Consider the following 11,446-nt stretch of genomic DNA (forward strand, 5'->3'; position numbering starts at 1 on the left):
GAATGTAAGCTGGATAAATAACCCTACAGAGCCTGAAGCTCAAGCAGTCTTTTAGGGGGATAAAACAAGCTTTCTTTTTGCCCTGAGGTGGTTTATTAGAGCAGCCTTTAGGCTACAAAACAGGTAAGTTTTCTAGAAAATGCCTGGACTCGGAGCAGAGGGCTTTGATTTCTCCCAGCTAGCAATTTAAAGGTTCTATATCGAGATACAGATGTGTTGGCCACAGCTGCTTCCTTCAGGAGAGAGGCTGCATCACCCAGAGCTGGCAGAAGCCACCTGCACGCCCCAGAGCTGTCCCTTGAGATGGCCAGCCCGGATCCCAGCAGCCACAGACCCACAGGAAGCCAGCAGAGGCAAAAACCAAGCTTGCATTTCAAAGTCACAGACCTGGCACCGCACAGGGCCCACCTGCCATCTCAACACATCAACAAGACATCACGGAAATGACAGCAAGTAATTATGACATGAAGGTAAAGCACACTTTAATGAATGCAAACCTGCTGAAGGCTCAGCTTCGAGGACTGCCACGGATGAGGGGAATTCTGGTGGTGTCCACCTGTAACACCAACCTTTCCCCCTGGCAGCAGCTCTTGCCTTCCCTCACACACTTCAGATGGAGATGGCAGGAATGAATGAAACACCCCAAACCCTTAGGATAACACTGCTCAGCAGAAATGGAATATTTCACAGCTTCTTCTGCTTGCTCTGTTCAGGGATTCACGGGAGCAGAAAACTGAAGGACACATAATGAGAATTTTGTGTACTCCAGTCACTCGGTGCATTTGAATGCTCCTAATAAAATTGAAGGACCCTTCCTACCTCTCGTTCCCCCTTTAATTCTCAGCACAGCATTTAACATTTTCATTGTAAGAATGTCTGATTTCTTTCCAACAGAAAAGATGTTTAAGCTATAACAGTGATGCCACTAACAATTAACCCTTCTTTTTCAGAGAAATCCTGTTCATCACCTTACCCCTGAAAACCTTTAAATGTTTCTCAGGTTTATTTTAAGGATGGATTTGGAAAAAACCACCCTGTGTGGTGCCTCAGGGTGGGAGTTCTGAGCGTGGCTGAGGCAAAATAGAGATAATAAAGAATAGAAATAATAAAATAATAATAAAATGGCACTTTCCATCAGTACAGCTCTGCAGAGGGCTCCTGTCAGTCAGACCTGAGGACTTCCCCAGCTCACCTGAATTTGTCACTGTCAGAGGTGTCAGCACATCCTGCACTGGGTGCTTTAGATAAACACAGGTTGGACTTCGTGATCTCAAAGGCCTTTTCCAACCTAGTTAATTCTCTGATTTTTCAGGGTTATTATTAATTTCAATAAACCTCAGCACAGATTCAGCTGCTCTCTGGAAGCATTAGAAGGGATCTGAGCACAATTCATTGTTACAAATAACCCCATTACAAACAGCCAAGGCCTTCCAATTAAGCAAGTGCAGGATAATAGCAGAGCACATTTTCCTGAGGTTAGGGGGCAAATGGAAAAGTTTAGTCATTGTGTTCACATCTTGCAATGCCACTGACACTAAAATAAATCCCCTGTTGGAGGATTTTGAGCCTCTGCCCCCTGCAATGGGAATTTCACCAGGCTGACAAAGCAGGAATTAAATCTCACCTCAATGGCACATGGCTGCAGAGTGCTTTTGTGCTAGAAAGTATTTCCTTTGACATTTTCGATGAAAGGGACACATTTGGGGTTGTTCCACAGGCATTTCACACAAGGGCAAAGAGCTGCTATACCCACAGAGTCCAGGGGGGTTGATAATTCCCTTTTCTTTCTCTGAACACACAGTTCTGTGCTGCAACAGCATCCAGAGTCCTTCTGCCACAAGCAAGACCTGGTTTGATTTTTTTGTCAGCAGAAAGCTTTGCTTTCTGACATTGCTTAGGATTAAAATAGCCTGACTCAGTTGCAAAAGTCACAAGTTGTTACGGCTGGCAGGTTATTCAGGTGAAAACACCGAGAGCCCTGTGCTGATTTCACTGGAAAAGAAAAGGAACAGTTCCTGAGACGCCACACCAAATTTCCCTTAAGCTTATGGAATGGTTTGGGCGGGGAGGGACCTCAAAGCCACCCAGTGCCACCCCTGCCATGGCAGGGACACCTTCCCCTGTCCCAGGCTGCCCAGCCCTGTCCAGCCTGGCCTGGGCACTGCCAGGAGGTCCCACGACCCTCAGTTACAAGACCTTTTAAGGAGTTATTGTCCAATAAAGCACTGCCAACAAGGATATTTATGGTTTTGACCCAATCCTTAAATATTTTACCTTATGGACCCATGCCACAGTGTGAGCTTTCTTAGCCAATCATGTTATCACAACAAACCCAAGTGCTGCACTCTCAACTCCTTGCTTACCTCTGGAACTACTTTTATTTTTCTGTATCTTAAACTCTAAAACCCTAAACTTTACTTAGCTTGTCTCTGCTTTCAACTACAAATCCACATTCCTGCTTCTAGCACCTCAGTTTGGGAGCCTTTTCCAAGGGCTCAGATGAAATCCTGGCTTTGATTCTTGGCTCGCAGGCCCAAAGTTCTGAGAATTCCCTGCATTTCAGGCTCCAACACCCCCTGAGTAGCCAGATGGAAAGAGCCCTGCAAAATTCATGCTCTGGAACACAAAGGAACAATTCAAAGAAATATCTGTAAGATTTGATTGTTGTTTTATAACCTTGGGGAAATACAGACATTTTTCTCCCAGAAGAGGCCAGGCTGCTTCATGTTAACTTTTCCAGAAAGAGGAAGCTAAAAAGCAAATTTATTCAAGCCCTAAGAAATTGCCTTTAGAATTTTACCTGTATCTCCACTAGACCATCATTAGTGACAAAATAAATCTTCAGTGATTGCTGAATTCCTGTTTAATTTATGGACATGTTTTTGAAAAATGAAGGCTAAAATATACACAGGTACACGATCATAAATTATAGATTTGAAAAGGAATATGCAAAGGCAGGAATCTGAGCAATCATTTTTCTCTCTCTCTTGGTTTCAGATGGAGAATCACCAAACTGCAATGAGCTCCATGTATCACAACCCTGCCTGGGAGACTTTTTAACCATAATTATTTAAATTAGGAAATATTAAACAATGCAAATGTTTTCCCCTTATTCTGTGCATGCCACACTATTGCACACAGTGAATTTCTTTGTTATGTGTGTTAACTCTTTGTTTTGATACCCAATTCCTTGCCAGCCAGTCTGGTTTTCCTTTTTATGTGTTTCCAGGGATCTGGGAATTGCTGTTCCTGGTGCTCCCCTGCACTCAACAGGTTGCTAAAAGTCAGATTTTACACAGGCACTCATTCTGTAAAGGGCAGGAGGAGCCCTAATTTCAACTTTTTAGGGTTTTTCATAGAAATGCTGTCCACAGTTTTGTGTGAGTTTTTTTTCCCCCCTGTCAATTCAAGATTAATGAGATTCAACATGAATTAATGTGGACACTTCAGAAACTCACAGAGGACTCTGTGATCTTAGAAGCCTTTTCAGACCTAAATGATTCTGATTTATGGGATGTGAGCAAAGGTTTTGAGCTCCACAAACAAGCAAGAGCACATGTAGGTCACCCCTTGTGGAGCTCACGCTTTTCCTGCTGCTGAATAAAGGAAGGAAATATTTTTTACCTCACTTTGCTGTTGCACAGAGGAAATTTTTAATATTTTTAGAAGATTTTGCAGCACCGAGCCTTTGTCCCATTTTTTAAACTGGTTTAAGATGGCTTCTCACCTGGATCTGACTTGTGAGCATTAGAAAAGATGTTTTCCCTGGCAGAGTGATCCCAAACACTGGCACGGGCTGCCCCTGTCCTGGGAGATGCTGAAAACCACTGGAAGTGACCTGAGCATCCTGGTTTGGGTGGAAGCAGAGGATTCCCAGGATGTCCCCCACCTTCAGCCACTCTCTGATCCAGAGGGGATGCTTGGTTGGGACTGTGGATCCCACACCCCTCAATTTAGTGGGAATCTTTGTTAATTAGGCCATTAAAAGTGAGGATTTTTGCAAGGCAGGTGGAAACACAAACATGGGAACATGGCCTGTCATCCTGGCATAGCCTTCCCAAACTTTATCCTCAAGAAATCCCAGGTGATTGTCAGAAGGAGAGCTGCTAGCCAGAATGCCTTAAGAATCTCATCACTTCCATTCCCTTTTGTCAATATTTTTAATCAGGAACCTCCCTAAAAATATTCCCACGTGGAGATGGCCCAGCAAGGTTATCCTGGAATTAGTAAAGCTGATAAAAATCACCGTGCAGGAGCTAATGCCACCATAAATAACATCAGGGTGAATGTTGAGCAGCAGCTCAGAATAAACCCAGCCCCACTGAGGCTGAAACCCACTGCAGTGAACACCAGGTGAGCACACAGAGCACAAAATACCAGAAGAGCACCTGAAGGATTTTGGCCTCTGCCTGCTCTCAGTGCTATGTCTGATCTGAGAAAGAAAAAATAAATCTTTTGAGGCCAGTGGCAGCAATTTAATCCCAAATGCCCAGAGGGAAAGCCCTCGTGCATGCTATGTCTAATCTGAGAAAGAAAAAAAAAAAAATCTTTTGAGGCCAGTGGCAGCAATTTAATCCCAAATGCCCAGAGGGAAAGCCCTCGTGCTTCTGGTGAGGATGGATTTCTCTGGGTTTTTACTGCCCCACAGCTGAACTTTGGTGTTGTACCCAGGACCCTGGGAATTCCCTTCCCTGCACAGGGCACAACAGCAGCTCCTGGTTTTTAATGGCACTCCTCCAGGGACAGAGGCTGGATCTTTGGGTCCCTGGGCTGTGTTGCAGCTCAGGATAAGAATCTGGCTGGTTTCCCATCGTTATGTGTGGCTTTCAAGTTGTTGCAGCGTGCAGCACTGGAATGTTCCATCAAACGAGCCAATTCCAGCGCTTTGGGGATGGAATATTCCCCTGCCACTGTCACAGCCCCAGGGGCCCTGCCAAGGGCTGGGGTGGCACAGCAGCTGTGCCCTCAGCAGCAAGGCTGGCACAGGGAGGCACTCAGAGCTGCTCAGAATTATCCTGCCCTGGGTTCTGCGCACGGTTTAATGCTGTTAATGTGGATAATCATTGTAAGCACTTCCACTTACAGGCACAAAATAATGAAGCTTTCTCTGCTGCTTCGGGGTTTTTTTCCAATGTGGTGTGCAATAACTCTCAATTTTTCTTTCCTCCTTGGTCAAACATGTAAAACCAGGAGGGAGAAACAATTTATTTATCATGGTGAGAAAATCAGATTTGTATAAATTACACGAGTAGGAGAGAATCAGGAATTAGTGCTGTGAAGGAAGACTTAAGTAACCCAAAGCAATGAAAATAACTGTGCTGATTAACTTCTCAGCTTGGACATTTCATTCATTCCTCAAAGACACTGCCCTGCATCAACCAGAATATTTCATTTGCACTTCAAGCTACTTAAGAACTGCAGAAAAAAGCAATCCAGGAATGCTGGCCTTGGGTTTCTCAGTTACAGCTCCATGGTTTCAGAGCTGACCATCTCCTCCTACCCTGCCTTGGGTCACAGAATATCAGTGCCAAGGTGAAGAGGGAAAAGATGCCCAGAGGCACCTGAGTTTGTCACGACAGGGCTTTTCCAAAGGGACATTTCAGCGATTGACGATGCCAGCCCGAATGTTCTGACACAGCAGAGGGGAGAAAAAGAGGGAGTGGGGCTGGAAGGGATTGCCCTGTCCTGTTTCCTGCAGAAAAGTGCCTGCAGTGGTCAAACCACGGTGTCTCACCAGCTCACTGCAGAGAGCACTCATGCAGCAACACAACGCAGCGGGCAGAATGTGAATTAGGCAGGACAAGAAAAGCCCAAACCAAAGCCAAACCAGGCAGGAAGGGAGGGCAGAGGGAATGTGACTCTTTCCACCTCACAACACCACGCTAATACCAAAGTCTTCAGCGTCACTAAAGGTGCCAGAGGCAGAAGGCAAAACATGCAAGGAATTGGTTTGCAGATGCACCAGAGAGACCCATGAGAACTCTGCAGAGGAGAGGCCCAGAAACACCACAGGGTGCTGGCAGAAATGCAGATTGTGCTGGCCTTGGGCTGCCATCCAAGGGCATGCCAGCCATCCAAGTGTTATCCCTGTGGGATAACACAAGCTGTTTGTTCCCTCCTGGCCACCTCTGCAAGGACCTCTCCTCATCCTGATGCATTTAACAGGGAGCTGGGCTCCTGCAGAGCCCCTGCTGCAGCATGGGGGCTCGGGGTGACAGACAGCCCAGCCAGCAGCACAGGGAATGTCCCATCCCAATGGCAGCACAGGGAATGCCCAGTCCCAGCAGCAGGGCCCCCAGGAAGGACCAGGATTCCCTGTCTGTGCCTGCTGGGGCTGGGACACCAAGGCTCCAGGCCGAGCTGTGGCCTTGCTGAGCCCTGGCAAGGGTCACTGAGCAATAATGAAACCCAGGGGCCCCTCAGGCTGCACCACAAAGGGGATCACAAATCAAACTCCCTCTTCCTTCTCCAAGGAATCAAACCCTTCTCCTTCCTCCCTGCCAGGTGCCAGCCTCTGCCCCCAGCCCAGGGGCTCCCTGCCCACGGGGGGGGACACAGGAACGGGATGTTCCAGACACAATCCTGCCAAAGGATCCCTGCCTCCCTGCAGCTGCACTCCCCTTCTTCCCGCACCTTTCCTCCCCGGATCCAGCTCACAGGAGTAAAGCCACACATTTATATGTGATATACACACAGATGATATTTTATATATCTGCAATACACAGATCTGAAAATATTCTACGCATCCTTTCAGCTGCGTGCTGACACACATAAATCTAAACCTGTTTATACACATCCTCAAAACCCCATACATTGTTTTTATCACGCATTTTATTGCGTGTGGGTATATAAAATAGATCATGCAAATGCCAAGGGAGAGACAAAACATTCACGGAGTCATCCTTCGAATGCAGAGATTTAAACCCAAAAACTGCAGCTGCCTGTGGGTTTCGTTTTGCCAGGTGCTATGTAAATGATGATATGGGCTATCAAAGCATACATTCCACATGTTTAAATTGAAACATTCCCTCTTGTGAGCAAACTTTTAGTAGTTTCTAAGCAGTGGAGCATTTTTTTTTCTTCAAAATCCTATCCCACACCTGTGGATGAGTGGAAAAGGGTCTACAGTGCCAGGACCAGGGTGAACAGAGTTAACAAAGTGAAATACTCTCTTGTTAAGATTTAAGTCACTCTTTTGAAATAAGTGTGGAAGGAGGAAAATGAGTTAGGACACATTGAAATGATGCTGGCAGAGATTTGGGACAGTCTTTCATTTACCCCAGCAGCTTGCTCATAATTAATAGTAACTAATGGCAGAAAAGAGAAAACAGAGCAGTGGAATAAAAACTGGATTTTTCTCCCTCCCTCATTATCTGCTAAAAGGTTGTTGGTTTGGGGTTCATTTCCCCTGTAAAAAGGAACTGTGGGAAGAGCTCCAGGGAGCAGAAACTGCCCCTGGTCAGAGGCTGGAGGCTCCCACCCATTTATGGAACTTTCCAGGTTCCTGTAAGTGTGACCAAGCAGAATTAAACAGAATTTAACATCCTGCCTGGATGCAGGATGTGCCAGGACTCTCTGTGTACGTACAGGGGGTTCTTTCCCAGAACTCTCTGGTGTATCCCACGTTGGAGAGGGCTCAGGCTGAGAACATCTGCAGTGGTTGTGTTTATTTGTGGGTTATTTGTGCCTTTTAGCTGAACATGGTGGGGCAGGAAGGTCCCCCCAGCTCAGGGAGAGGCAGTTCTGCAGGCTACTGCTGCCCTGGCTACTGGGGAGGTCAGGGCAGCTCTGCTCTGAGCTTCTCTCTGGCATTTTTACTGAAAAGGGACTGCTTTCATGGCTCTGGGCACAGGAATAAAGACAGCACTTCAGCCAAAAAGAGCTTTCTAAAACGTGATGTTTAAACTTGCTGTGATCACAGTGATCTCTTCATTTGTATTTGCTTTCTATTGTGTTATGGTGCTCCAGCACAAGTACTTGGGGCTTAACATTTTTGAGTTTAAAAACTAATTTTACCTCCTCACTTCCATGGAACTCAGCTGTGTTTTGGTCAGGTGTGGTTAAAGAGAGAGAAGAAAAACTTATAAAAATATTCTGAAGTACCTTAAACTGGGTAAGGCCTGGTTACAGTCCTGAGGGCAACAGAGTTAAGATTTCCCAGATCCTGACCAAGATATTGAGATAACTTCCAGGGTTGGTGGGTTTTTTTTGTTTGTTTGTTTTGTTGTTTTTGTTTTTTTTAAATGAAAACTTCCACATTTCCCAACATGTTAAATTACACTTGTTTTTCTGACATTGTGACTGTTTCCAAACCCAAAACAGAATTCTGGAAGGACACAGAGTGGGAAGGAGGTGTTTTACATCCCCAAATTCAGTCAGGAGGGCCCTGGTATCAAACAAGGTTTCAGCTATCAGCCTGTCAATATCATTTAAGCTGTAATTTGTCTAATATTCACACATTGCACCCAGGGGGCAACAGAGTTAAGATTTCCCAGAACTTGACCAAGACATTGAGATAACTTCCAGGGTTAGTGGGGTTTTTTTGTTTGTTTGTTTTGTTGTTTTTGTTTTTTTAAATGAAAACTTCCACATTTCCCAACATGTTAAATTACACTTGTTTTTCTGACATTGTGACTGTTTCCAAACCCAAAACAGAATTCTGGAAGGACACAGAGTGGGAAGGAGGTGTTTTACATCCCCAAATTCAGTCAGGAGGGCCCTGGTATCAAACAAGGTTTCAGCTATCAGCCTGTCAATATCATTTAAGCTGTAATTTGTCTAATATTCACACATTGCACCCAGTGGAATTCCACATGGAATAAGAATAAAGACTTCCAATTCCTGTGCAAAGGACTCTGTCAACATTGGTAATATCAAAGTGCTACATGCTTACCCTCAGGTAAACAAACAAGAAATCAACATTGCTCATTTCAGGGGAAATTGTCCCTGGAGAACTCAAAACATACCTGAGAAATGCAAAATGGGGCTCTGACTCCCCAAAACAAGCACTGAGAGATGCAAATTGGGGCTCTGACCCTCCAAAACATGAGAAATGCAGAGTGGGGCTGCATTTCTGACCCCCCAAACATGCCTGAGAAATGCAGAGTGGGGCTCTGTCCCAAACGAGTGTGCTTGAGATAGCTCAAAAAAATCAAGGTTATGAGGAAAAGTCAGAATTACTATTACACTAAAGCACAACAGGGTCTCTGGCAAGATTCACTCCACTCACAAAGGCCAGCTAAGGCAGAACAAGGAAAGCAAGCAACAACAAAACCAACCAAAATCCAGGCAATCAAAGCAAGAATTAATTGAAACTACCTAGGGGTGTGTGCGTGGAGTACAAACAAGGATGGAAAGCATAACAACACTAAAACTCAGCAGCACTTAATTTATACCTTCATTTACAGCTTAACCACAACAACCTAACAGAGGAACAATATTTCACAGCATTCAGGCTAAATTAGAAGTACAGCTTCACTGAACTCCCAGACTTCTAGGGCACAGGGCCAAGGGTGTGCACGCACAGTTAGTGCAAGATAAAAAAACTTGCAAAAAACAAAGTGCAAGTGGAAAAAGCCGCCTCAGAGGCGGGTGAAACACTCACTTGTGGATGTCTCTGCACCTCCTGAGTGGGCGGCTGCCGGTCACAGCCTGGTGAGGGAACAAAGGGTGCCAAGGGCCGGAATTCGGGCACAGCCACGGCTCGTCCCGGCCGCTTTTTGGGTGGGCGCTGCCTTGAAGCGCAGGACAGGAATGTTGTGCACAGGAGGCGTTCCAGCGTGAGAAAAGCGGGAGCGCCCGAGAGCGGAGCGGGCTTTGCTGAGCTCAGAGCCCAGCCCAGGTGCTGCCGGGCAGGTCTGAGCTCAGCTTACACCTGCGGCGGGTTAAGAGCACCGCGCCAGCGCTGCTGCAGCCCCGGAACGCCAGGGGAATGCCAGGTGCGGCTCCAGCTGCAGTCCTGCCCGGGAATGCCAGCCCCGGAACGCTGCACAGCCCCGACTGCTCTGAAAGCAGGAGGCAGCTCCTCCAGGACCCGCTGGGGAGACATCATGTGCGGGCTTTTCCTGCCATCGCACTCCGGCGTGTGCTGCCGCTGCTCGGAGGAGCTGATTTCTGCAACAATAGCTAGGCAGGCCGGAGAGGAATACTAAGTAAACAAATCTAAATGATTTCAGTTTTGGATCTCAGCTATGCCGTTTTAGTTCTGTTGCTAGGTGGGAGTCATTCTCCTCTGGTGGGGTTTTCTTTTTTCAGAGCAGCTCGGGACCCATATGTTTGCTTTATGGTGGAGCACTCTGAGTTCCAGTGAACCCGCAAAAACCAAATTTAAACATTTACTTGACAACTCCGAGGCACCAGGGGAAAGCGATCTGGTGGCCGAGCCAAGGCCAGGGGATGTTCTGATCCCTGTGACAGAGTTCCAACCCGTCCTCGAGCATTCATCACTCTGTGGACACCTGGCCCAGCCCTGCTGTCCCCCCGTGAGGCTCCTGCCACGCCTGGGGACAGGCACTGAGGGGACACATCGCCTGTCCTTGCCTGGCACACTGCTGGAGGTGCTTCCCTCCCTCCCGCTGCTCCCAGGGCTGTCCCTCAGCCCGCAGACCTTGGGTGTCACCCTGTCCCACGCCAGGCGCTCCGGACGAGCTGCCCCGCACGGGACATCCCTCCAAAGCCACCGGGAGGGCAAAAAACCAGGAGCTGCGGGGCTGGAGGGCACGGGGCGGGAGAAGCTTCTCCCGTGCCGAGGAGGGGCTGCGGGGAGAGACCCGCGGGGGCTGGAGGGCCGGCGGCAGGGACAGCGACAGGACAGCTCTGCCTCTGTCCCTGTCCCAGAAGCGCGGAACCCCAGAATCCCGGCACGGCTGGGGCTGGAGAGCATCCACGCCCGCCGCCACCCGGAGCGGTGACACAGGCACGCGTCCGGGAGGGTTTGGGATGTCCCCAGAGACGGAGGCTCCGACGCGCCCTCCCTGGGCAGCTGATCCAGGGCTTGTCCCTGTCCTTGTCCTTATCCCTGTGCGTGTGCGCGCGCGTGTCCCCGAGCGCGCGCGGAGCCCGGAGCCGCCTGGCCCCGCCCGGGGCCGCCCCCGGGAGGATCCTCCCGCTCCGTCCCTCCCGCTCCATCCCTCCCGCTCCATCCCTCCCGCTCCGTCCCTCCCGCTCCATCCCTCCCTCCGTCCCTCGGGCGCGGGGGGCGCGGCGGCGGCAGCGCGGAGCCCCGCGCCATGGGCGCGGAGCCGGCCCGCCCGGGGGTAGCCGGCATGAACTGAGCATGGCGAGCGGCCTCGGCCCGCGCTGGCCCCGCCGAGCGGCCCCGGGCGGCGGCGGGGCGCTCCTGCTGCTGCTGCTCTGCGCCGCGGCGGGGCTGCCCCGGAGCGCACCGCAGGTGCTGCGGATCGGTGAGTGCCGCCGGGGCGCGCCGGGGCCGGGCGGGGGCTCCGGG

The 11,446-nt window shown here is 48.9% G+C and overlaps 1 protein-coding gene across 1 annotated transcript in view; it reads left to right on the forward strand.

The window, feature by feature from the left end:
• Positions 1-11,275: 11,275 nt before the first annotated feature.
• The window catches only part of GRIK1 (glutamate ionotropic receptor kainate type subunit 1), a 103,458-nt gene continuing 103,287 nt past the window's right edge, over positions 11,276-11,446 (forward strand). Inside the window, exon 1 of the mRNA XM_041400129.1 lies at positions 11,276-11,402. Within this exon, the coding sequence (XP_041256063.1) occupies positions 11,276-11,402 (127 nt within the window). The remainder of the gene's footprint in view (positions 11,403-11,446) is intronic.

Source organism: Onychostruthus taczanowskii, unplaced genomic scaffold (assembly GCF_017590055.1).
Source record: "Onychostruthus taczanowskii isolate IOZ18803 unplaced genomic scaffold, ASM1759005v1 scaffold172, whole genome shotgun sequence".
Lineage (NCBI taxonomy): Eukaryota > Metazoa > Chordata > Aves > Passeriformes > Passeridae > Onychostruthus > Onychostruthus taczanowskii.